This window comes from Phoenix dactylifera, chromosome 3 (assembly GCF_051530095.1).
Source record: "Phoenix dactylifera cultivar Ajwa chromosome 3, Ajwa_hap1_PhDact_Kaust_v1.1, whole genome shotgun sequence".
In the NCBI taxonomy this organism is placed as follows: Eukaryota; Viridiplantae; Streptophyta; class Magnoliopsida; order Arecales; family Arecaceae; genus Phoenix; species Phoenix dactylifera.
In genome coordinates, this window is record NC_143192.1 from 32,689,859 (window position 1) to 32,713,155 (window position 23,297).

At 43.7% G+C, this 23,297-nt stretch overlaps 2 protein-coding genes across 3 annotated transcripts; one reads left to right on the forward strand and one right to left on the reverse strand.

Annotated features, from left to right (window-relative positions):
* Nucleotides 1-3,680: 3,680 nt before the first annotated feature.
* Nucleotides 3,681-9,789, forward strand: LOC148714323 (protein FAR1-RELATED SEQUENCE 5-like). Of its 2 annotated transcripts, XM_088718015.2 has the most exons (6): nt 3,681-6,052; nt 6,390-6,467; nt 6,553-7,724; nt 7,797-8,525; nt 8,807-9,280; nt 9,383-9,789. In XM_088718015.2, the coding sequence occupies exons 1-4, from the start codon at nt 6,008-6,010 to the stop codon at nt 8,218-8,220; spliced, it is 1,719 nt and encodes a 572-aa protein (XP_088574141.2). In that variant the 5' UTR covers nt 3,681-6,007; the 3' UTR covers nt 8,221-8,525; nt 8,807-9,280; nt 9,383-9,789. The 2 variants fall into 2 exon arrangements, with proteins under 2 accessions (XP_088574141.2, XP_089785679.1); XM_089929553.1 differs by having other exon boundaries at nt 7,797-9,280.
* Nucleotides 9,790-19,557: 9,768 nt separating this feature from the next.
* Nucleotides 19,558-23,042, reverse strand: LOC103717438 (subtilisin-like protease). Its single transcript, XM_008805819.5, has one exon. The coding sequence runs from the start codon at nt 22,095-22,097 to the stop codon at nt 19,812-19,814; it is 2,286 nt and encodes a 761-aa protein (XP_008804041.4). The 5' UTR covers nt 22,098-23,042; the 3' UTR covers nt 19,558-19,811.
* Between the last annotated feature and the right edge of the window lie 255 nt (nt 23,043-23,297).

Sequence of the window (23,297 nt, forward strand, 5' to 3'; positions counted from 1 at the left end):
ATATTAACTTTGCTACCAAGCCTGTCAATTATCAAACTATATTTTCTGTAAACAAGATTTAGCTAAATATCTCCATTAAAAGGTTAAGTATTCCAAACATCATGTTTAGAAGAGAGGCAATTAAGCTGGCGTGTGAAGAAGCTGCAAAGAATCTATACAATCTGTCTCCATAATGATTCACAATACAATACCATCATGATTCATTTTCCTCAAGAAGAAATAGAGATGCCCATCGATCATGTATTGAGATCATGAATTATGATGAAGGCATGACTTGTTTAATGGATGTCTTGAAGAAAGGCAATTCATAGATGAAATGAGTCAAATCCCTGCTAAAGACTACATAATGGTAATTCGGATGAGTTCACAGGCTTGCATCCATATGAACTAGGATAAATTGATTACACTTGCTATTTGTTGAACATAGAGCTGATCATAGGCCAGGTCTCGGGTCTAAATTCTATTTATTTTTAATCCAGTTTCAGACAGGTCTATTTAAAATATATATGTTTTTGTCTCTAAGCCTGGCTCATGGTCAGCCCCGTTGAAGATATTTTGGAAAAAGTTGGAAGAGAATAGAAATACCTAATCCGGTCCAACTTGATCCTTTGGACAGGTAGATTAAGCAAAGCCGGGCTGCATAACCTATGTGGTAAGCGAGTTAGATCTGGGTTTGGTTTTGTTGACATGTTTATCAAATAGATTGTGTCTGAGTTGGCTTGCGGTCAAGCACCCAAATTAGAACTAAATAATTGTGGTGCGAAAGTTAATATTCTAATAAAGAAAGAAAGGAACTTCCACAGAACCGCACCGAATGGGGACCTTTCGTGCGTCCCTCGTCATGTGATAAGATTCCATTGGAAATGGTATGTGCCAAACCGAACAATGCAATCACATCCGTAGCCTCCCACAAGCTTCCAAGCCGCTGGTCCCACCATGTCCTCCTCGGGCCAGCCGCCCCCTCGCCATATTCTTATCTAACTGCTGCTTCTCCAGCAGTCCAAAGTCCATATACCCATTTCCCTACTCTCCTGTGTCTCTGTCTTCTTTCTCGATGCTGTCGTAAGAGCTGAGCCATGGAGAGGCTTCCAGCAGTGGAAGAAGAGGAGCAGCAGCAGCAGCAGCAGCATGGATTCTTCTCGTGCTGGGGGTCGTTGTGTGGAAAGATAAGAAGGTTAGGGAGAAGGCGACGGCGGCGGCGAGGAAAGTTGTATGTGAGGAGGGGTAGTTTCAAGTATGACCCACTAAGCTACTCACAGAATTTTGATGAGGGTGGAGGTTGGGAAGAGGAGGAAGAGACGGAGAGATCCTACCGTGGGTTCTCTTCGAGGTATGCCGCGCCTCAGCCTCTGAATTCAGGTCGGCCACAGAGTCCATGAAGAGCTCTCTAAGGTGGGTTGCCCTAGCTCTCTTCTCCTTCTCTCCTTTCTCTTTGGTGATTGGTAGTTTTGGAGGTCAGTAGATGGGTTGGTGGGATGAGGATGTGCTACCAGAGCTACCTTAATTATATATTAAAATAACACAATTTGTTTGGATATATTGTAAATGTTGTTTGTCATGTAACATTTGTTTATGATGATTGATATGCACTTGCCAACTTTCCAAAACACACAAAGAAAAGGTTAATTTCTTTCCAAGCTACTGCTGACTAGTCCTGCTTGTAAGTTCAACTATTTTTGCTTTTTGAAGAATTTTCAAGGTGGAAAATCTCTTCTGGCTAAAGCCAGGTAATGAGACATCTTGTAACTAAGGGGGCAAGTGGTGATGGAATAAAAAATATTAACGAGTGTTCTCTATTATTCTCTCCTACTCTCCATCTCAATATTAAAATAGAGTGATTTAGAATTGTGTTTGCTTCCATTGTCCTCAATATATATATGAGTATCAGAGTAAGAATAAATTATGGAATGAAATAATATTAGAGTGTTATGTTCTATCTACCCTCTCCTACTCTGTTATCATATCATTTAGAGTGGTATTAGACCTTGATGCTTCCTTTACCCCAAATATACTTTCAAAACACTATTTCTAAGCTTGACTATCGTCCTCATGCTCTAATTGATGATGCTCCTTACCCCAACTCCACGAAGTCTCATTCGAGAGAGTGGTGGCAACTGGGTCAGAATTCCTACCTGCATAGCTTAGGGATAATTCCTTTACGATTACACTAAGGGCTCGTTTGGTTTGCGGGAAGCATTTTTCCTCTTAGGAATATGATTCCTGAAAAGCAGATTTCTAGAAAGGATGCCTAAGAAAGTACTTTTGGCATGTTTGGTTAACCATCGAAAAGTGACAGATTTCCAAAGTGCTTATATTTGGTTGACCATCCACTTTCCTGGGAAAGTTATATATAATTCCTATTATACCCTTAATAAAAATTAGGTCTTTAATGCCTCTTTAATGCTTCTTTAATACTGAAGGGCATTTTTGGAAAAAAATAAAAATGGAGTGATTCCCGCCTCATGGGAAAGTAACTTTCCCATGTTTCTCATGGGAAAGACTTTTCCATGAATTGTGGAAATCATATTCCCATGGCAATGCAACTTTTCCGTCTCTCTCATTTAAAAACTCCAACCAAACAAGAGGCATCTCATTACTTTTCCGTTGACCACACTTTTCCTCTTTTTTTCCCACGAACCAAACGAGCCCTAAAGGAGCCAATGGCAATTTCATCTGGAAAGAAAGGAGCATCTGCTTCACCTAAAGAGAGGAAAAGCATGTCAACTTTGTCCGACAACGCAGCATCCATTCCTATCGAAATATCATTGGCTGCACAATCCTCCATGGAGCATACTTTTTATATCGCAAGCCATCTTTATCGCATTATCGAGTGTATTGGCATTTTTTAAGGCTGTTCTTACCAAGATGCTTGCCATGGCGTGCATCATCAAATTGGAGACATCAACACTGCTGTTGCTCCTTTCATGGCCATTGCATCTGAGAGAAACGTTCCTGATGAGCTTGTTGTTGCACTTGGAGGCTTCGAACTCCCACCATCCTTTCCATCAGGCAAGAGGAGGCATCCCTTCACAACTACAGGATAGATGGTTGGGGTTGTTGATTTAGTTCCACATCAATTATGTATTAGGTAGTTCTTGTATATAAAGCCAAGAAACGCAAATAATATTTTTTAACTAATACTTTTGGATGAAGCTTTGGATCATTAGAAATAGTATTAAAGTGAACACAACCTATGGCTTATATGGATCAAGAAATATTATAGCATGTGCCCTTTTGGAACTGACCATGGATTGATCGTGGTATTTGTGATTGGATTTGGTCGGATTGAATACTTAGCTAAGTAAGCATGTCGAGATTTAAACAATGTAAATACATGAAGACTCATACAAATATGTATGTAGTCTTATATAGTTATATTGGTGGTCAGGATCCTTTAAGGTCAGCCTCACACCAAGCCACTAATTGAGTTTTGAGTTGTTGTAAGAGTGGACCATCCGTAACCCTTCTAAGCTTGCGGTAGTTGCTCATAAGAATGATCTATACCAACTCTGGAGCTTGAACAGTTAGTCTGGCATGTACGAATTAACCTATCCATCTTCTTCATGTCCTTCACTTCCTCCTTGGTTAGCCTCACAGTGAAGCCACTAACCGAGTTCTTAAAAGAGTAAACCATTTGCGACCCTTCCCAGCTTACTCTTCCAGTCACAAAAAAAAAAAAAAAAAAAATTTCTTTTAATTCTGTCTATCAATTTTTATATTCAGAGTTCTACTCTTGTTTATCTTAAAAATACAATACTTATCTTTCTCCTGCATACTTGCTTTCTGCTTCTTTTCCAGTTATATATGACCTCAAATGAACTCCTAAATAAATTAGACTCCAACTTTTTCTAATTCACCTAAACAAAGTTGACTCGGATGTCACTTCTAAATAGGTGGCATGCACTTTATCATCATTTGTTCCCCTTTCTCTCTTCCCTCAAATGTGTATTGCACGCGACCTTAGGATTGATGTAACCAGTACTGTTACTGAAAAACGAAAGCTTGATATATATTGTTGACCATTTTTATAAACTTAGGCTTCTGGGTTCAATCTGATTAATTAGGAACAGCTAATGCCACAGAAATAAGGAGGGATAGAAAGAGAGGTAAGGGAGAGGAGGGTGAGAGAGAGGGAAAGTACAGGAGAAGCTTAGGGGATCACAAAGAAACAGAGGTAATAATTAGGGAAACCGGGCTCTCGGCTTTGGGATGTGGCGTGCCTCTCCGTTTTCTATTTTTTTTCCTTAAAAAAAGTTCTCTTCCGGTTCAAACTTGAACCATTTGGTTTGATGGTCCAATAAGTTTTAGATAATCCAGACCTTGAGTTGCCCAACACTTACTGGCCTGCAGGTAATTGGTCTGACAGTTTTTTAAAAATTAAACTTGGTATCCAAAAATCAACTGAATAGCAAAATAAACTTTTTGTACAATAGTCACATAATTTGAAATCTTGAGATTGTGTGAGAGGTCGTGTGGACATTTGTTTAGTTCCACATCGGTTATTCATCATGAAGATTTTGGATATTTATACAGAACTAATGAATCCAAAATAATACATTCTGGCTCGCCATTTTGGATAAGATACTGGGTTTTTACAAATAGTATCAGAGCGAACTCGGCCCATAGCCTATGTGAACTAGAGGACACTGTAGCACGGATTTGTGGAGGCTGATCATAGGCCTATCGTGTTGCCTGTGATTAGATTTGAATGAATTTGAACTCTTATTCTGATGAGAACGTCCGGACTTGAATAAAGATAATATATTGGTTATATTTATAGAGCCAACTATTCAGTTGTTGACATCTGAATTAATAAAGGCTGGGTGGTTAGTACATCCCTTTCAATCAAAAAGAAAAAGAAAAAAAAAACTGTTCAGTTTCTTGGTAACCATATTACAGTCTGGCATTTTCTCTTTTGTGTTGTGTTAACCAACAAAAAAAAAAATAATCTTAGTTTATATAAAAGCCACTCTTTGTAGATGATTGTTGATGTCTGCATCCCAAATTGGCTAAGAATCTTAATTCAAACCAGAGCAACATACATCAATACTAAAATGATACATATATTGTACATAATACTTTGATTAATAAATGTGGGGGAAGTATTTCACTTCCTCTATTATTCGTGAAAAAAAAAGATAAATATACTCGGAAATGCCTATCGATGTAAGAAACTAGTATATATGCTTTTTATACAGTTACTCATCAGTTTGTCTTCTTGAAATATTTTGTATTGCTTGTCAATCAAATCTTATACAGAGTGCATGGTTGCTAATAATGTCTTTATATTGTTTAGTTGTTATTATGTGGCATAATGTATTTATGATTTGATTAAATTATTAAGCACGTTATATGATTTTTGTCTGGAATCAAAAAATATGATGGCCGAATAAGATAATTTTTAAACGAATCTCATGACCAAATCCAAATGAAAATGAAATCAAGCTTGGATTTGACATTTTGTAAACTACTTATAAAATAGATAGGGATTTTGTGTGTGCCAATCTCCAGCTCAAACTTGTTTAAAGCCTTTTTGAACCCCTCTTGGTTCTTTCCTTGCCCAATTCCTCTCACTCGCCCTATCCAGTCAAGGCCCATCGAGAAGTAGCCGAATGTTTTAGATGCTCGGGTGAACAATGTTGGAGATGTCAAGTCCCACTGCTTGTTTCCACTAGATGCAATTCCTTCTCCTAGAACATGACCTCTAATTATTTACCAATCTTGGCCAAATGACATGGTCACATGAGGGGTAGTTCTAAATACACCCCCCCGATTGCTCCGGACACCCCCCAAAAACCAAAAAAAAAATACCCAAACTAACCTTTAGTGTAATTACCATATTGCCCTTGAAATTTTCTCAGTACACCCCCTTCCTCCTCCTCCATCTCCTCCTCCGTTTCGTTTTGAAAAGGAAAAAAAAAACCACCCCTCAAACCCCCCTTAAACCCCTCGATCCATTTACATCGTTTAGGCGATCTTTGAAGGAGATTTAAGCCCCATTCGAAGCATGGACAAGCAACTAGTGATTTGGGACGAAGAATCGGCCGCAAAGGTACGTGTTCCACCTTGTTTCGAAAGTTTTTTTTTTTCACGGTTCGTGCTCCGTTCGGCACTGGATCGCCGAACAAAAGGCTTCTGTTCGGCTGCATAGTGCCGAACAGAAGCCTTCTGTTCGGCAACGCTCTACCGAACAGAAGGCTTCTGTTCGGCTGCACAGTGCCGAACATAAGGCTTCTGTCCGGCACACTGCAGCCGAACAGAAGGCTTCTGTTCGGCACTCTGCAGCCGAACAGAAGCCTTCTCGTGCCAAATCGCGTGCCGTGCTGAATTTTGTGCCGAACAGATCCTCTGATTCATTAATTCTTGATGATAAATTATTTTATATGTAGGGCTATGCTACAACCGAATCTAGTATAATTGGATCAGAATTTGTACTGGATTACACAAGCGAATTTACAACTTACGAGGTATTATAATATATTGTGCAATTTTGTATTAGTTTAGCGAGCTATTTTTACAACTGTGTACTTACATAAATTGTTTAATGTATAGATCTTCAAGAGTAGAGAGGACTTGTGTAATTGGTGTCGTGAAGCTGGGAGGCGAAATGGTTTTGTTGTTGTAATCAAATCATCCGATGCAGGTACCATTTCTAAGAAACCCAGAATTACGTTAGGTTGTGAGAGGGGTGGGACGTACCGAACCACAAAAGAAAAGCGAATAAAGACTGCCTGTGGGACAAAGAAGTGTGGATGCCCTTTTGCATTAAGAGGAAAGAAATTGGATACTGCGGATGATTGGATATTACTGGTCGTATGTGGAGTGCACAATCATCCCGCTGCAGAGAATCTGGAGGGGCACTCATATGCAGGGAGATTATCTGAGCAGGAGACGGAATTGTTAGTGGATATGTCGAAGAGTTTGGTTCGTCCAAAGGACATATTATCCACATTGAAGGAAAGAGATGCCCTCAATATTACGACTATCAAGACTATCTACAATGTACGTCAACGGTTTAAGGTTGCAGAGAAAGCCGGGAGGTCTGAAATGCAACATCTATTAGGTAAATTATCAGAGGCTAAATATATTGAGTGGCATAGGAATTGTACTAATACGGATGTTGTGCATGACTTATTTTGGGCACACCCTGGCAGCATTGATTTGTTCCGTGCATTTCCCCGTGTGTTGATAATGGATTGCACGTACAAGACGAATAGGTATCGTCTTCCGCTCTTAGAGATTGTGGGGGTGACATCTACTGACATGACATTTTCAGTTGCTTTTGTATACTTAAATTCTGAGGGGGAAGAAAGCTATACTTGGGCATTAGAGAGATTGCGCAGTGTCATAGCTGATGATGTTTTGCCTGAGTTGATTGTTACAGATAGAGACTTGGCTTTGATGAATGCAATTCATAGAGTATTTCCTACTGCTAGACATTTATTATGTAGATGGCATATTAGTAGGAATGTTTTGGCCAAGTGCAAAAAAATTTTCGAATTGAAGGAGAAATGGGATAAATTTATTATGAGTTGGAATGTACTAGTGCTGTCCTCCACGGAAGACGAGTATAATGATCGCTGGAGTGCACTACAGAGAGAGTTCGGTACCTATCCAGATGCACTACAGTATGTGTCAGATACTTGGCTGAGCAAATACAAGGAAAGATTTGTTGCGGCGTGGACTGATACATGCAGGCACTACGGAAATGTGACGACAAATAGGTATCACAAATAAAGACTCATTTAAATTTAATTTGCCTCAATTCTTATATCTAACTTTCATTTGTTTACTAGGGTCGAGAGTGCACATGCAAAGCTCAAAAAGCAGCTTGGATCAAGCCAAGGAAGTTTCGAGTCATCTTGGACTAGAATACATGGATTGATTGAGTTGCAGCACAGCTCTGTTAAAGCCTCATTGGAGAAGAGTTTATTGGTAGTGCAGCACAACTTCAAGCCAGCTGAATTCAAAGAGTTGCGAGGTTTCATATCTATAAGTGCGTTAAATCATGTCCTCGCCCAATCGAAACGAGCCAATTCAGTTGGGTTTGATGATTCAAATTGTGGGTGCGCTATTCGACGCACACATGGTATACCATGTGCTCACCAGATTGCGCGGTACAGGGTGGAAGGTCGGCCCATTCCTCTCGACTGCATAGATCCTCATTGGAGGAAACTTGATATTCTGCCTACCCCCCCCCCGTGCAGCCAATTCAGTTGAGTTGTGATGCAGAGTTAGATTTGATTGCGCTACGATTCAAGAAGTTAGATGGGGCTTCTCAATTGCAGATGATCAAGAAGTTACGAGAGATTGCAAGTCCAGATAGTACACCTCTTTTAGAGCCTGCAAAACGGAAGACCGGTTCACGTGGGCGCGCTTCACTGAAGGTTGATACGTCTACTCGACGTGACCCGTCTGCGTTTGAGTTGGTTCTATCTGGACAGGATAGTTATTCACCTGGTGTTGAGAAAGTTACCATCCGCAATCCATCTACTCAGATTCAAAAGAGACGGCCCAAGCAAAAGGTAAGTACCAAATATTTATTTCCTTACAATAGGTATCACAACGTCTACGGGACGGTCCGTGCCGTGCCGGTATGTCATGTGCCGATACGGGACATGTCGGGACGTGCCGTGCCGAGATGTGCCGATACGGGACATGTCGAGACGTGCCGTGCCGAGATGTGCCGATACGGGATGTGCCGTGCCGAGATGTGCCGATACGGGATGTGCCGTGCCGAGATGTGCCGATACGGGACATGTTCTGCCATTGTTACATATTTTCTATCATTTGATATTATTTGCAGATTTTTCGTACTAGAGCCCAGTCACATACGCCCATTATCTATATTGATGCTATTCCTTCTGCCTTGAGACCATACATCCAGCATATCAAGGATGTAAAAGCTGATGGGAATTGCGGATTTAGGGCAATAGCTGACTTACTGGGATTTGGAGAAGATGACTGGGTGCGTGTTAGGAAGGATTTATTGCAAGAGTTGCAATGTCATTCGGACCACTATCGCACATTATATGGTGTGGAAGGGACGATTGCTGAGATCACTCATGCATTATCATATTATGATGATTGTCCACCATATGACAGATGGATGACTATGCCGGACATGGGTCATCTTATAGCATCCTGCTATAATGTTGTCCTATACCATCTCTCGTTGCAACAATGTCTGACCTTCCTACCTCTCCGTTCTGTGCCAGTACCTCTTCTATCCCGCAAAGATATCGCTATCGGATTCGTAAATGGAAATCATTTTGTTGAGGTACTACGTTCACAACACTTGCGAATATTTAATTTTGCTTATTTAATTTTGCTTATTTATAATTTTGTAGCTATTAATATTTTCTTATTTCTAATTTTGAAGGTGTTCTTGTTGCCGGGACATCCCGTTCCGCCAGTAGCGACCAACTGGCGAAAATATCATCTTCCTTGTGCTACCGGATGGGAAAATTCATATGAAGCACGGATTCAACAGTTCAAAGAGAGCATCTCACCTAATGTTATAATTAGCGAGACAGTAGAGTTAGATTGATTATTTATATATGTACAATTTTTGAAAGTTGTAAATTTTTTGGGGCTCTTAGAGTCATGTACTGTGAAACTCCATCATCAGCTGGGAATACATATGACGACTGTTGTTTCCGTTGAGATTTCAGATGTAAACAGAAACATACTTAAGAGCTGGTGGGAGCAAACAAATCAAACAGGGGAACTAATAGACCTTTCTGATGTACAAGAACTTAACGGTGACAAGCTTGAGCAGATGATTAACACATTTGTTGGAAAAGAGGGCTCTGTGATGTTCTTGGTTAAGAGGTTAATCGGCTGCCCTCTCCTTGCAAGGCCAGGTCTTGCCACTGGCACCCTCTTAGGCTTTGCTGCCTTTTTTGGAGGGGAACTTTGTCCAGGGTCAGCTTTGATTGGAACAACATTTGGAGGTACCTCAGGGGGAGGTGGAGGCAGAACATCAGTCGTATCAGATTCAGGGTCAAACCCCCCACGGGACTCCATCTCCTCAGGGGGAGGTGGAGGCAAGACAGTAGAGTTAGATTGATTGTTTATATATGTACAATTTTTGAAACTCCATCATCAATATAAATCAAAAAATATCTGTCTTCGCATTGTTAGATTGATTGTTATGTGCACTGTTATATTTATGTAAAATAGAACGGGCCAGGCTTTACAAAGATTACACGTAAATGTACCAAAAATATATATTTTTCATTAATATCAAAGGCTTTACAAAGATTACAAAGGCTCCATCATCAATCCCTATGACGCCATCGTCGACGCGTGTACTGCTGTACGTCCGAATGAGAGGGTCCTGGATCCAAATGAGAGGGTGCTGTACTCGGGCCAGGCTCATCACCCAGAAGTACCTGATGCATCTGAGAAATAGCATCATATAGGTGCCCGGCACCTAGTGACGTAGCCTCTGAGGGACCCATCCGTACAATGTCGGTACTGATACCGAGTGCAGCTGCATTACGCCGCCGGTGCATGTCAGCATCATCATGACCTCCCCTAGCTCCAGAATGAGTACTCGAGCGCAGATGAGGAGGCTGAACTGCAACGTGCGTGATACGGAGATACCACTCCATGTATCCCGGTACGCTGTCTGATGGCCGGGTAACTGGGTGGCTCCTGCTCGCCTGGCTCAGCACGTGGTCCTCCCACCGCTCCCAAAGCTGATCCATATAGGAGTAATGTATCCGGTACGAGCCTGCTGTGGAACCTCTGTTGGCTCGCGTAGGGGCTAGTGGCGCTCGAGGGATGGTCTGAATACGACCAAACTGTCTAAGAACCCTTTCTGGATGATAGGGTTCTACGATATCAAGGCACTTGATGGAGCCACTAAAAAATGCGACGGGTATATATGGGCGATCTCCCCGAAGCCGATGATGGGGATCCCAAATAACCTGTAAAACAAAAGGTCCATTTCAGTTTTATACTATATCGCATATTAAATGTACTGACAAACACAAGCAAATGGTAATATGATACGTACCTCATCGATGCTCAAAAGGTCCAATGACTCACGTAGAACCACTAAATGGTCCATCGTGGTACGGGATGGAGTACCGGGCATCCAGCGGTGCACGCGGGGACTGGCATCAGTATACTCGAGCGACGGGTGAGGACTGAGTGCTGGAAAATGCTCATAAATCCATGCCTGCAGAAGCGTCATATAACCACTGATCTGTCTCACTGATGACCTCGACGCAATCCCCAACTGCCGATACAAATATGCTAAGGCAGCTGTACCCCAGGCATATGTGCTCACCCTATCCAGATCCCGCAGTAAACACAGATACGCTATAGGCACCCTGGTCCCACTCTTATCAGCAAAGAGTGTGCAGCCTAACAAAAATAACAAATAGGCTCGTGCTGCACACTCTATCCTCTGCTGCCTGTCTCTATCAGATACAGAGTGAAACTGAGTCCTCAGCCACTCCATCCTCACAGACTGACCGCGCGATGACAGTACCTCCTGACGCGCGTCTCCAGCTGACACCCCCAACAACTCCACAAGTAGCTCCTCAGCATCCCGATCACTCATCCTCTCAGGAGAAACTGATACTGAGGAACCTGCGACAGGAATCCCTAAAATGGCGGATACATCATCCAACGTGATAGTGATCTCGCCAAATGGTATATGGAAGGTGTTCGTCTCGGGCTGCCATCTCTCTACGAAGCCCGAAATCAGAATCTTATCGATGAATCGATAAGAGCACTGTACTAACTCTACGAGGCCCGACTGCCTCAATAGTGCTCTGAACCTGGTATTTGGTTGGTTTGAAGACCACCACTTCCATTCACCAACCTTGGCAGTATGGTTCATGCACTTTAGTGGAGCTCGTTCCTGTAATATAAATGTATAATTACTACTACTTTATAAAACATCAATAAACAAAATATAATGCTATAACAAATAAACAATACCTGTTGCCTCCAGATGGAAGCTGCTATATGCGTCCTGAAACTGATCAGGACGGACTCATCCTCTGGACCTCCTGGACATGGTCCAACGGACTCATCGTCTTCGCCCCTAGCGGGCATATCATCATGCTCTGACTCAGGAGAGTCCGATGGCATATGAGCAGGCTCGGGAGAAGCAATCCTAGCACGACGTCTCCTAGCTGACGCCGTAGGTCTAACTCTGGCGGGATGGGGATCCATGTCTGAAAATATAGAAATTCAATGTTAGGCTATATCAAAGAAAATAATTCAATTGCATACATAAATGTTCGGCACAAAATTCAGCACGGCACGCACCAGAACCCTTCTGTTCGGCTGCACAGTGCCGAACAGAAGGCTTCTGTTCGGCTTCACAGAGCCGAACAGAAGGCTTCTGTTCGGCTGCTCAGAGCTGGACAGAACCATTCTGTTCGGCACCGTGCAGCCGAACAGAAGGCTTCTGTTCGGCACCGTGCAGCCGAACAGAAGGCTTCTGTTCGGTTGAGTGTTGCCGAACAGAGGGCTTCTGTTCGGCACTGTTCAGCCGAACAGAACCCTTCTGTTCGGCGATCCAGTGCCGAACGGAGCACTGGAGGCGGGGGGGCGGGGAGCTACCTCGACGTGGTCGTGGAGGCGCCGGCGAGGTGCTCGTTGCTCGGGAGATGGCTGGGGAGGTGGTTCCGGGAGAATGCCGGCGACGAGAGGGAGAAGGGGAGAATGCCGGCGACGAGAGGGAGAAGGGGGAACGGGGGGGTTTTGGGCGAGGGAGAAGGGGGAGACGGAGGGGGTTTGGCCGCCGGCGAGGTGCTTGAGGTTCTTGAGGCGAAGTTTTTTGGGGGGAAGGGAGAAGCCGGCTGGAGTGGAGTTTTGGAGGGGAAGAGCGGGGTTGGGGGGGGGGGGGTTTGGGGGGTGTAGAGAGCAATTTAGGTGAGGGGGTGGGGAGGGTGAAGGGTAATTTAGGATTTTTCAATTTTTTAGGGGTGTCCTTAGCAAATGGGGGGGTGTAGAGAGTATTTAATTTTTTTTTAATTTTTGGGGGGTGTCCTGAGCAATCGGGGGGGTGTATTTAGAACTACCCTCACATGAGCCAGATCATACAAGCCCTAAGGTGAACAAAGATCGAATAACTCAACAGTGAATAATCAAATAATCAAACTAGATAGATCCACCACATTCAAATGGATTTAATTATAAGATCTTCAAATGTTCATCGGTATCAGAAAATAAACTAACTAATTAACTCATAACTCTAATGCTTGAACTCCACATCTAACACATTCGAAACTACATATCCTACGACTCTGAAAGAAGAAGGAAAGAGCTGGTGTGATCTTTACTTCCTAGTAAAAATTCCACACACACCAATATAGTAAATTTAAAATAAGAATTCGCTACAAACCTCATCAAAATGCAGACAAAAATCATAAAGCTTCAAACTGATTATTCAACATAGCTCAATAAAATATGCATCCATAAATGTAAGTCATCAAATGTATAACCCATTCCAAAAAATATGTAAGATATAATAATACAATGGTTTTGTATTTTTAATCTTTTATTTTAATCCCAATTTTCGATCAACCATTATCTTTTTGATTTGGACTATTAAACGTCACGTTTTGGCCCATGACTAGCAAACTATAATTTTATGCTTCAACCCATGGTGGCAAACCAAAATATCTGTGCTTCAGCCCACGGTGGCAAACTAAGATAACTGCGCTTCGGCCCGCAGTGGCAATCTAAGTTAACTGCGCTTCGGCCGACAATAGCAAACCAGAATATCCTTGTTTTAGCCCAAGGCGGCAAACCAAGATAACTTTGCTTCGACCTGCAGTGACAAACCAAGATAATCGTGCTTCGACTCATAGTGATAAACCAGAATATCCATACTTTGCCCTGCGGTGGTAAACCAAGATAACTGCTATAACAACCCATGCTTCACTCAAAAAAGCTATCTGAAAGGTATATTTTGGATTTCTTGGTTCTGTATAAGTACCCAAGATCTTCTCGACGAATAACCAATATGGACTAAATACACACCCACACAAGTTTTCCTCCATTCAAGCCCTAACATCCTCATCAGGCTAGAGGTTTAAATCTATTCAAATCTAATCAAAAGCACCTCAATCGGTACGTGGTCAATCTCCATAATCCGTACTATAGTATCTCCTAATTCACATAGGCTATGGTCCGAGTTTGCTCTAATACTATATTTGTCATACCTCAGATCCGAAGTATGACATAGTCGTGCTACCAAGGGATACAACCTATGATAACACAAAGCCAACATTATATTTAGCTTTCAAATCTATCACAAACAAAATATAATAATTAAAAGTTTGATTTCATCATTCATTAAATAAAATCAATATTGGTTCAGAGCATCTAAGTTCAAACATAAATACCAAGCCCATAATCCTTACTATTCAAAAAATCACTAACTACAAGTTCATAATCAATTGAAAAACTAAAGTTCTGCTCTACTATATAGATCGCCAAGCTTGCTGGTATGAATTTTAAGTCTGGATTATCCTTTGTTTCTATCGGTCCTATTTGTATGAAGAGAGAAAAAGAAAAATAGAGGTATATGAGTGACACAGCTCAGCAAGTAAATTTTACTCTACGTTACCAGATTAAGCATAAGTTCTTTTATGTCAATATATCATTTAAAAAAATAACAGATATTACAAAATAAAGTATTCATAGTACAGTATATTAAAACAAGTCATAAAGCCAATTATACATAAACAAATAATCCATCTTTCATAAATATAGTACCAAATTTATATTGCAAATAACTTCGTAAATCGTTCTTCATGTCATTTAATCCTATCGTGGATCAAAATATTGCTCGTAGATATTCGTTCCACAGTCATTATATTCGATGATGGGGCTATTTTCGTAATTGATAAGATATCATAATTCGTATTCGTTACCAACTTTAACCCATAGGCAGAGGGCCAGTTTCTTTGGATGCTAGCTTCAGGGTGTCGATTGACCCTCATTTTGGAGTCGCCCCAAAATAGGGCACCCCTATTTCGGTCTTCTTCCACCGACTCGGCTGGTCGGCTGCCACCGCCTACTGCTCTCTGCTGCCCACCACCGCCATCTTACCGGACCATCGCAGTCATAGCCACTAGTCACCCCTTTCTCTTCTATTTAGCTAAGAAAAAAAAAGAAGAAAAGAAGATAGAAGAAAAGAAGAAGAAGAGGAGAGAAAACCATCCCTCTCTTTTTCTCTTATTTTCTCTCTCTTCTCTCTACTCTTTTCTCAATATGAGGGCCTGGTCCATTGACCGGCCCGCACTCAATTTGGGCCTGTGGGTTGGCCCAAAGGGGCCAACCCAGCCCTTTATGTGCCCTACACGTGATGAATCGGAGAGGACTCCAACTAGGAGTCTTTTTCCTCCCCGATTTTGATCGTGATTGAAATAACTAAGTCCCAAGCCTATTAGAATACCAAAAGCTCGGAGTTTTGCCTATTTAAGATTTCTCATCCTCCCGCTTTGAGATCCATCAAAGAATAGGGGATATTCGAATGTTGATTCACTTGTAAATAGAGGATCCATAGGAAAACAAAAAATCTTGAAATCCAACAAAGAAAAGAAAGATGTTCATGTGTTGATTCACCAAAAAACAAAAATCGATAAATCGGTAATAGGGTCTTCAAAACTTCTAGACATAGCAACGATGACCATAGCAAATGAGAAAGAGATGGTGGCAGCAGATTAGGTGATCGATGGTTCTAATATCATATTAAATATTTAAAAAAAAACAAGAGAAAAAGAGAGAAAGAAAGGTGATTTTATTTTTCTATTTTATTGCATTCGATAAATCTAAGAGATTATATATATTCACGTATACGTACAAATTTTATATAAAAAAATAATATAGATTGATATAAGATCATATTAATAAAAAAAAATATTATAGGTTGATAGAAGTTATTAAGTAATTTTTAAAATTACTTGAATAAAATGATGCTAACAAAAAAAAAAAAAAAAACTAGACGCTGATAAAAAAATATATTACGAGCTAACAGCACCTCTATTGCCAAGTCTGCGCCTCAGCGGCCCTTGTAAAGAAGGCACATCTTGCAGATTGAGGGAGGATGGATTTGGAGGATGCGGATTCACCCGCGTGTGGCGCTCTTCATATGGAAGGTGGCATGGGGATGCCTACCGACCAGAAGCTTGTTAGTTCGGCGAGGAGTTCGGAGCACCCAGTTCTGTGAGATGTGTACGGAGATTGAGGAGACCATTGATCATGTTCTTTTGCAGTGTCCCAGGGCGAGAGAGATATGGAGTAGATCACCTGCTCCCCTGCCCCAGGTGGTGGAGTCGGCACAGGACATGATCCACTTGCTGAGAGTTTCTATGCGGAGCCCCAGACTCTGGGAGGTGGGGATTCTCAGAGCATACCTCGCTTACCACATTTGGTTGGACAGGAATGCTGGTATATTTGAGGGAAGGCGGTCGACTCCGAGGATGGTGGTGGATAGAGCTGTACTGCAGGCGAGGAAGGTTACCGTAGCTACCACGTTGTTCTCTTCTGAGATGGCCAGGGATATCTGGGGTACTCTTTCCGCTGTTATAGCGCCCAGGTTCGCCCTTGTTTCTTGGGTGCCCCCACCCCTTGGTCATCTCAAAGTGAATTTCGATGGTGGTATGTTGATGGATGGTGTAGCTGGAGGCATCGGATTCGTGATCAGAGATTCTTTTGGCAGGCTAGTAGCAGCCGGAGGACGGCGCATTTCTGGGATTACTGTTGTTGGGGCAGAGCTTCGGGCTGCATGGGAGGGGTTGACATTTGCGAGGAGGGCCCTTGGAGCCGAGAGAGTGTATCTCGAGGGGGACTCTTCTGTGGTGATTGACTGGATCCGAGGTGTGGATAGATATGGGGACGGCCATCCTCTTATCAGAGAGTCTCGCAGGATGGTTCAAGAGATGGGTGGGTTGGCTGCTCATGTGTTTCGGGAGGCGAACAGGGCAGCAGACTGGGTCGCCTCCTTTGCCACTAGGCACTCCGGAGACTTTTTATGGACATCTGCAGGAGATATTCCTTCTCCTTTGTACTCTTTGCTTTCTCGTGACTGGGCAGGATGTACTCTAGTTAGAGCTATATAAATTGCCGCATTTACCAAAAAAAAAAAAAAAAAAAAAAGAAGGCACATCCTGATTACCTGCAGCAATCAAATCAGCAATAATGACGACGGCTCATGTAGGGGACCGCGACGGGAAGCATATCGCCGACGAGAGACACCCCTTGGCCGACTACTATGCCATGGGCACCGGTCATGCGGAGCCTCCGAAGGCTATGGATCCAGGGCTGGTTTACGACATCAAGGTTAGTGATTACATTGCTTACTTTTGTGGCTGGGACTTCAGTAGCGATTATGTGGGAGTCCATGCTCGATTGTTCGACCAACATCACCGAAGCAGAGCTGAACTACCCTTCTACCATGGTGTCTCTTCGGCCAAAACAAAGGTCGATTAGGTTGAACCAGACAGTGACGAATGTGGGGGATGCCAGGTCCACGTATTGGCCGGAGATCGACATGCCAAAGGGTGTTTAATTCGGTGCTGGTGAAGCCTACGAAGCTGTGGTTTACGAAGGTGAACCAAAAGAAAAGGTTCAGAATTATCTTCAGGATGGATGAAAGTAATGGTGTGGGAATCGTCCAAGGGCGCCGATTAAAAGTTTCAGAGCCCAATCTTGATCACTTTCAAGTAATCTTTGTAGTAATGCAGGGTGCGTAGATTTTAGATTAAAAGCTTGTAATGCTTTTCTACTGCATGCACATCTTAATGATTCACTTATTGTCATTATTTGTTGAAACTTGAAAGCCTCTTTTTCTGTATTTATCCAAAATTGTGTCTCAGTTGCTAACTTGCAGTGCTGCGAATTGATAAGGCGTTTAAAGAAATGCCTGCTAATAGGCCATATTAGGCACTCCTTGTGTTTGCCTTAATGGAACGAAGTCAAGACTAAATGAAGTTTTGGAATTGGACCTTGAAGAATTTAGAGGACTGACCCAGAGTCAACGTGTTCAATCCTTCCTTTATGTAGCCACACCGACCTGAACATATATAAAGTCCTTAAGCCCTTTGTTGGGTGATCACCTGTATGGCTTAACTAATCCCTACTCAATTTTGTCAATTGGTCTTGGGAAGCCAAATTGAGGAAAAACTAGGTCCAATCATGGACCTACCTCGAACCTCACCCAAAGCTGCGTCAGAACACTATAAGAAATTGGAAAATTTTCGATCAACTTTGTATTGCCGATGCTAGATAGAAGCGTCGGCAATTTCATTCGCATAGCAGAACTTTCCGACGCTATTAAAAAGCGTCGGGATATTAAAGGTTATGTCGACGCTTTGCTTAGCATCGCTGGAAGCTCTTAATTACCGACGCTTATAAGCGTCGGAAGGCTTAATTATCTACTCTTATAAGCATCAGCGAAAGCTAAAATCTGACGACATTTATAAGCATTGTTGGACTTAGATACTATAGTAAAATACAGTAAGATTTCAATTAAGATAATATTAATCTTATTATTATATCTAATTAATAATAATATAATTTTTTTTCGTAATTCAGATTGAATCTTAATGTCACACAATCCGAATTTATTAGAAGGCAGAAGAAGTAGCATTTCATTTTTGGATTGGAAAAATACCAAATAAGTTCAGTCTAGAAACTTCAATGGTCGCATAGATCTAGGATCTATTCGTCTTTTCTTGTATTTGTTTTATGGAGTCGCCTGACTAACCCACCCCGACCAACCCCCTCCATCAGCCCCAAATCTTTTTCACCACTTCTCAGCCTCTTTCACTGCACAGCCTCTTTCACCGAACGCCTTCCCAACCAAGCTTAATGTGCGAATTCATTTAAATCTAGGTGGAAATATTCTGCCTAGATTTAACTAATCCCTAACCGAGCTTAATGAAACGAAGTCAAGACTAAATGAAGTTTTGGAATTAGGCCTTGAAGAATTTAGAGGACTGACCCAGAGTCAACGTGCTCAATCCTCCCTTTATGTAGCCACACCGACTTGAACGTATATGAAGTCCTTAAGCCCTTTGTTGGGTGATCACCTACATGGCTTAACTAATCCCTACTCAATTTTCTCAATTGGCCTTGGGAATCCAAATATAGGAAAAACTAGGTCCAATCGTGAACCTACCTCTAACCTCACCCAAAGCCACATCCGAATTGTGTGATATGCGTTTGCCTCCCCAACCGAGCTTAATGTGCGAATTAGTTTAAATCTAGATGGAAATATTGCGGTAAAAGATACCACTTTTTTTTTTGCTTAGGGAAAGGGGTAGGGGGGAGAAAGGAATCTCAGCCCACCCCTGCATAGCAGCCCCCGCTGGACCCCGCTCCACCAGGAGAATGTTCAATGCGGGTAGACACCGTTTTACTCATACCCTCCCCATCCGAAGGCGAATACGTCACACCTAGCACCACCCAGGTACAAGTGGAAGGAAGGCATAACCGCTTTCGAACCCGGGCAACTTGGACGGAATTATCGCCCCTTACTACCAGGCTACCACCTTTGTGGCTAAAACATACCACTTTTGTTAAAAAGAAATAAATTAGTTTTAATTGCAATTACCAAAATGAAGTAGTTCTTTTTTCCTTCGCATGCCACTTGACTCACACCTCAAAAGCTTATTTGTTCAGAGGCTCGTCGTCCATGAAAGCCAGTGAATAACTGCATGAGAATACAAAACAAAACCAACAAACACGCGCGTCACCAAATGGGCAAGCACGAACGCCTGAGCTTTGGCTTCATCGGAACTTCCCCAGGGGCCTGCAATCTGCATTCCCTAGTTACCGAAGGTGACAGAGATCGGACTCCTCACCATTCGCTTCTCCGAGACCCAATTCAGGTAGCCCTGCGAAAACCTCACACCACCACCGCTTCTGCTCGCTGAGAAGGTCACATAAAATTTCATCTCCTGGTTCACCTCCGAGAACTGGAGCTTCGCCGGACTGACACTCACTGCCACTCCATAAGGAGCATCAACGTCTGCCGAGTACTCCGACATCGCCTCCCCAACATTCTTCACAGTCCGTTCCACGGTGATCGACGTCGTAGCAGCACCAAGAGACACCGAGATCGAAGGGTAGTTAAGCTCTGCTTCGGTGATGTTCTTGATCAGCAAACAATTGACGTGCTGGCGAGCAATTGTTGTCACTTGCGAGCTCGTGTAGCCCAGGCCACAGAGGTACGGAATGTAGTCACCGGCGCTAAGGTCGTAGACTAGCCCCGGGTCATCAGCCTTAACCGGGTTGACATGGCCAGCGCCCAGGGCAAAGAGATTAGCTGGGAGGTGTTGCTCGTTTACGATCGGCTTCCCACTATGATCCAGTATGTCGGCCGTCGTCATGATCGCCGATTTGATTGCAGCCGGGGACCAATCTGGATGTGCGGCCTTGACCAGCGCCGCGATGCCGCTGAGATGAGGAGTGGACATGGAGGTGCCGGATATTATGTTGAAGGTCGGACCGGTGCTGATAAAAGTCGGCGGCCCGACCTGGAAAGGCCATGCAGCTAGAACGCTTACGCCTGGACCAGTGATGTCCGGCTTCAGAATACCTGGGCTGGCCAGACTCGGTCCTCTTGACGAGAACGATGTGATCGCCGGAGCCGGCGATACCCCGAGAACGGTGCCCTTGAAAATGAACGACGCAGTCGGGTTGGACGAAGCAGCGATGTAGGATTTGATCTTGACTCCGTCGGAGTAACCGACGTAGGACGCCGGAAGGACGTGAGCATCGGCAAGGGTACTGTATCCATCAAGAGGTCCGTTTGTGAGAACCAAGCCGACGCCGCCGGCACTCTGCACGGTTATGCCCTTGGCTATCCTCGCGACGTCGCCACCGCGCTGGCAGAGCACTATCTTACCCTTCACGTCCAGGCCATCCAACGAGCCGTTGCCACAGAAGGCGGCATCAGGCTTTGGGCCGGCACCGGCGTAGACGAGAGGGTAGAAGGTGGGGGTGTACATCTGTGGCTGGTAGAGCGACTCGCCGTTGAATTCTTGGCCATTGCCGAGCTTCACCGTCACCCTTATGTTCCTGTCCATGGTGCTTGCAGCCACTGTAAGGATCCATGGGGCCTCATTTGAGAGAGAGCTTGCATTCGGGCCGGAGTTACCGGCGGCACAGCTCACGAATACTCCATTCTTGATGGCCCCGAAAGCACCAATTGCGATCCCATCAATGTAAAATGGAACGGAGTCTCCTCCGAGGGAGAGCGAGAGCACGTCGGCTCCATCACCCACCGCCGCGTCCATTGCAGCCAATATGTCGGAGTCGGCACAGCCATCCTCGGTGCACACCTTGTAGATGGCGAGGTGGGCAAGAGGTGCCATCCCGGAGGCGATGCCCTTGGCATTCCCTAGAACATTAGCACCCGCCACGCGTGCTCCCGCCGCTGTGCTCGCAGTGTGGGTTCCATGCCCCTCATCGTCAACTGGAGGTGTCGCGGCGGTACCTCTTCCTTTCATGGCCATCGCGCCGCTGATGAATGACCTCGCACCGATGAGCTTGTTGTTGCAAAGGCTGGCGTTGAAGTCGCACCGCCCTTTCCATTTGGCAGGCGGCGGCGGTACCCCATCGCCACTAAAAGAAGGGTGGTCGGGGAAGATCCCGGTGTCGAGCACTCCGACTATCACCCCTTCGCCATAGTTGGCGTCCTTCCAGACCCCTCTGTTGAGCTGCAAGCCTAAGAATTCCGGCGTATGTGTAGTCTGAAGGGAATAAAGGCGGTCGGGATAGGCATGGACGAATCCAGGCTTCTTCTTGATGTCCTCCAGCTCCTGCTCGGTGAGCCTCGCGGCGAAGCCACTGGCCACATTGGTGTACATGTGGACCATTCTTGCAGGGGTCTCCGGCAGGAAGGACTTGTACCACATCTCCCGGTCGGTGGACGTGGCAAACACAGTCGATAATGGCGGCTGTACATGGACTACATAGGTTTGTAGTTCAGACGCATCGGCGCCGACGGTGATGAATCCGACATGGTTGCGAGCAGTTACAGAAAAAGGGCTGAAGAGAATGAAGAAGAAGAGGAGGTGAAGGAGGGTGAGGAGGCCTAGGTTTCCCATTGGGATGGATGTGGGTGATTAGAGAGTGATGGGGCTGGGTTCATGGAACTTGGGTTATATATAGGAGATGGATTGAAGAAGAGATGCAGAAATGGACAAGCCATGGCTTTGTTGAAAGGGAGAGGAGGCCGGCGAAGGTTTTTAGCCAATGTTTATGGCCATCTGTTACTAAGCGATTTGTCGGACTCCTACGCCTGCAAGAAAGGTTAAGCACGGCTTCATGGCGAGGGTTTTTGGATGCTTGCAGCTCGGTTTTTCCGCCAAGAGGCGAGCAAGAAGGAAGGTTCTGAATTTCTGATTGCCAGAGGTTGTGGAAAGACCGCTTGCATGGCTGTTAATTGCCTGGATGGCCGGCGGTTGTTTCGAAACCACTTTGAAAGATTCACATTCATTTGGACTGGGTGGATCAAGCTTGAACTAGTTGTATGTTGGTCTGACTTGGGTAGTTTTGAATAAGCTATGAATTATTTAAAACAAATTCTCTCAAAAGCAGAACCGTGGCAAGTTTAACCTGAGCAACCCATGCCTTGAGCTCCCCCACCACCAACTCGATTAGGCTTGAATGTGTTGCATGTCTCTGCATGTTCATGTACGCATGCATGCATATGTGAACATCCGCCTCGTAATAGACATCAAATAGCTGACACATGGATTAATCAATACAATCTCCATTTGTGACTGCTTGGTTTTGTGCATGGTGGTAGAAGCACTTGGGCCATCGATGACCACCAGAGAACATAGATCCAATGTCTACAACTAGGTGTTTTCAGAAAGATATTCTGAAGATTGGGAATATGAGGACCCGTGCAAATATGTGTTTAGTCCCACATCGGTTATTCGCTGGATAGATTTTGAGTACTTATACAGGATCAAGAAACCTAAATAATACCTTTCGGCTAGCCATTTTGAGTGAGTTCCTAGGTTGTTACAAAATAGTGCCAGAGTGGACCTGGCCTATAACCTATGTAGACTAGAAGATACTACTACCTGAATTCATTGGGGCTGACTATGGGCTGATCATGGTGTTTGTGATTAAATTTGAATGGATTTAAACATTTAGCATGACGAGGACGTTAGGGCTTAAATATAGGGAGTATGTGAGAACCTATGTGAGTGCAAGTATGTGTTTAGTCCTACATTGATTATTCGTTGAGTAGATTTTGGATACTTATACAGGATCAAGTAACCCAAATAATACCT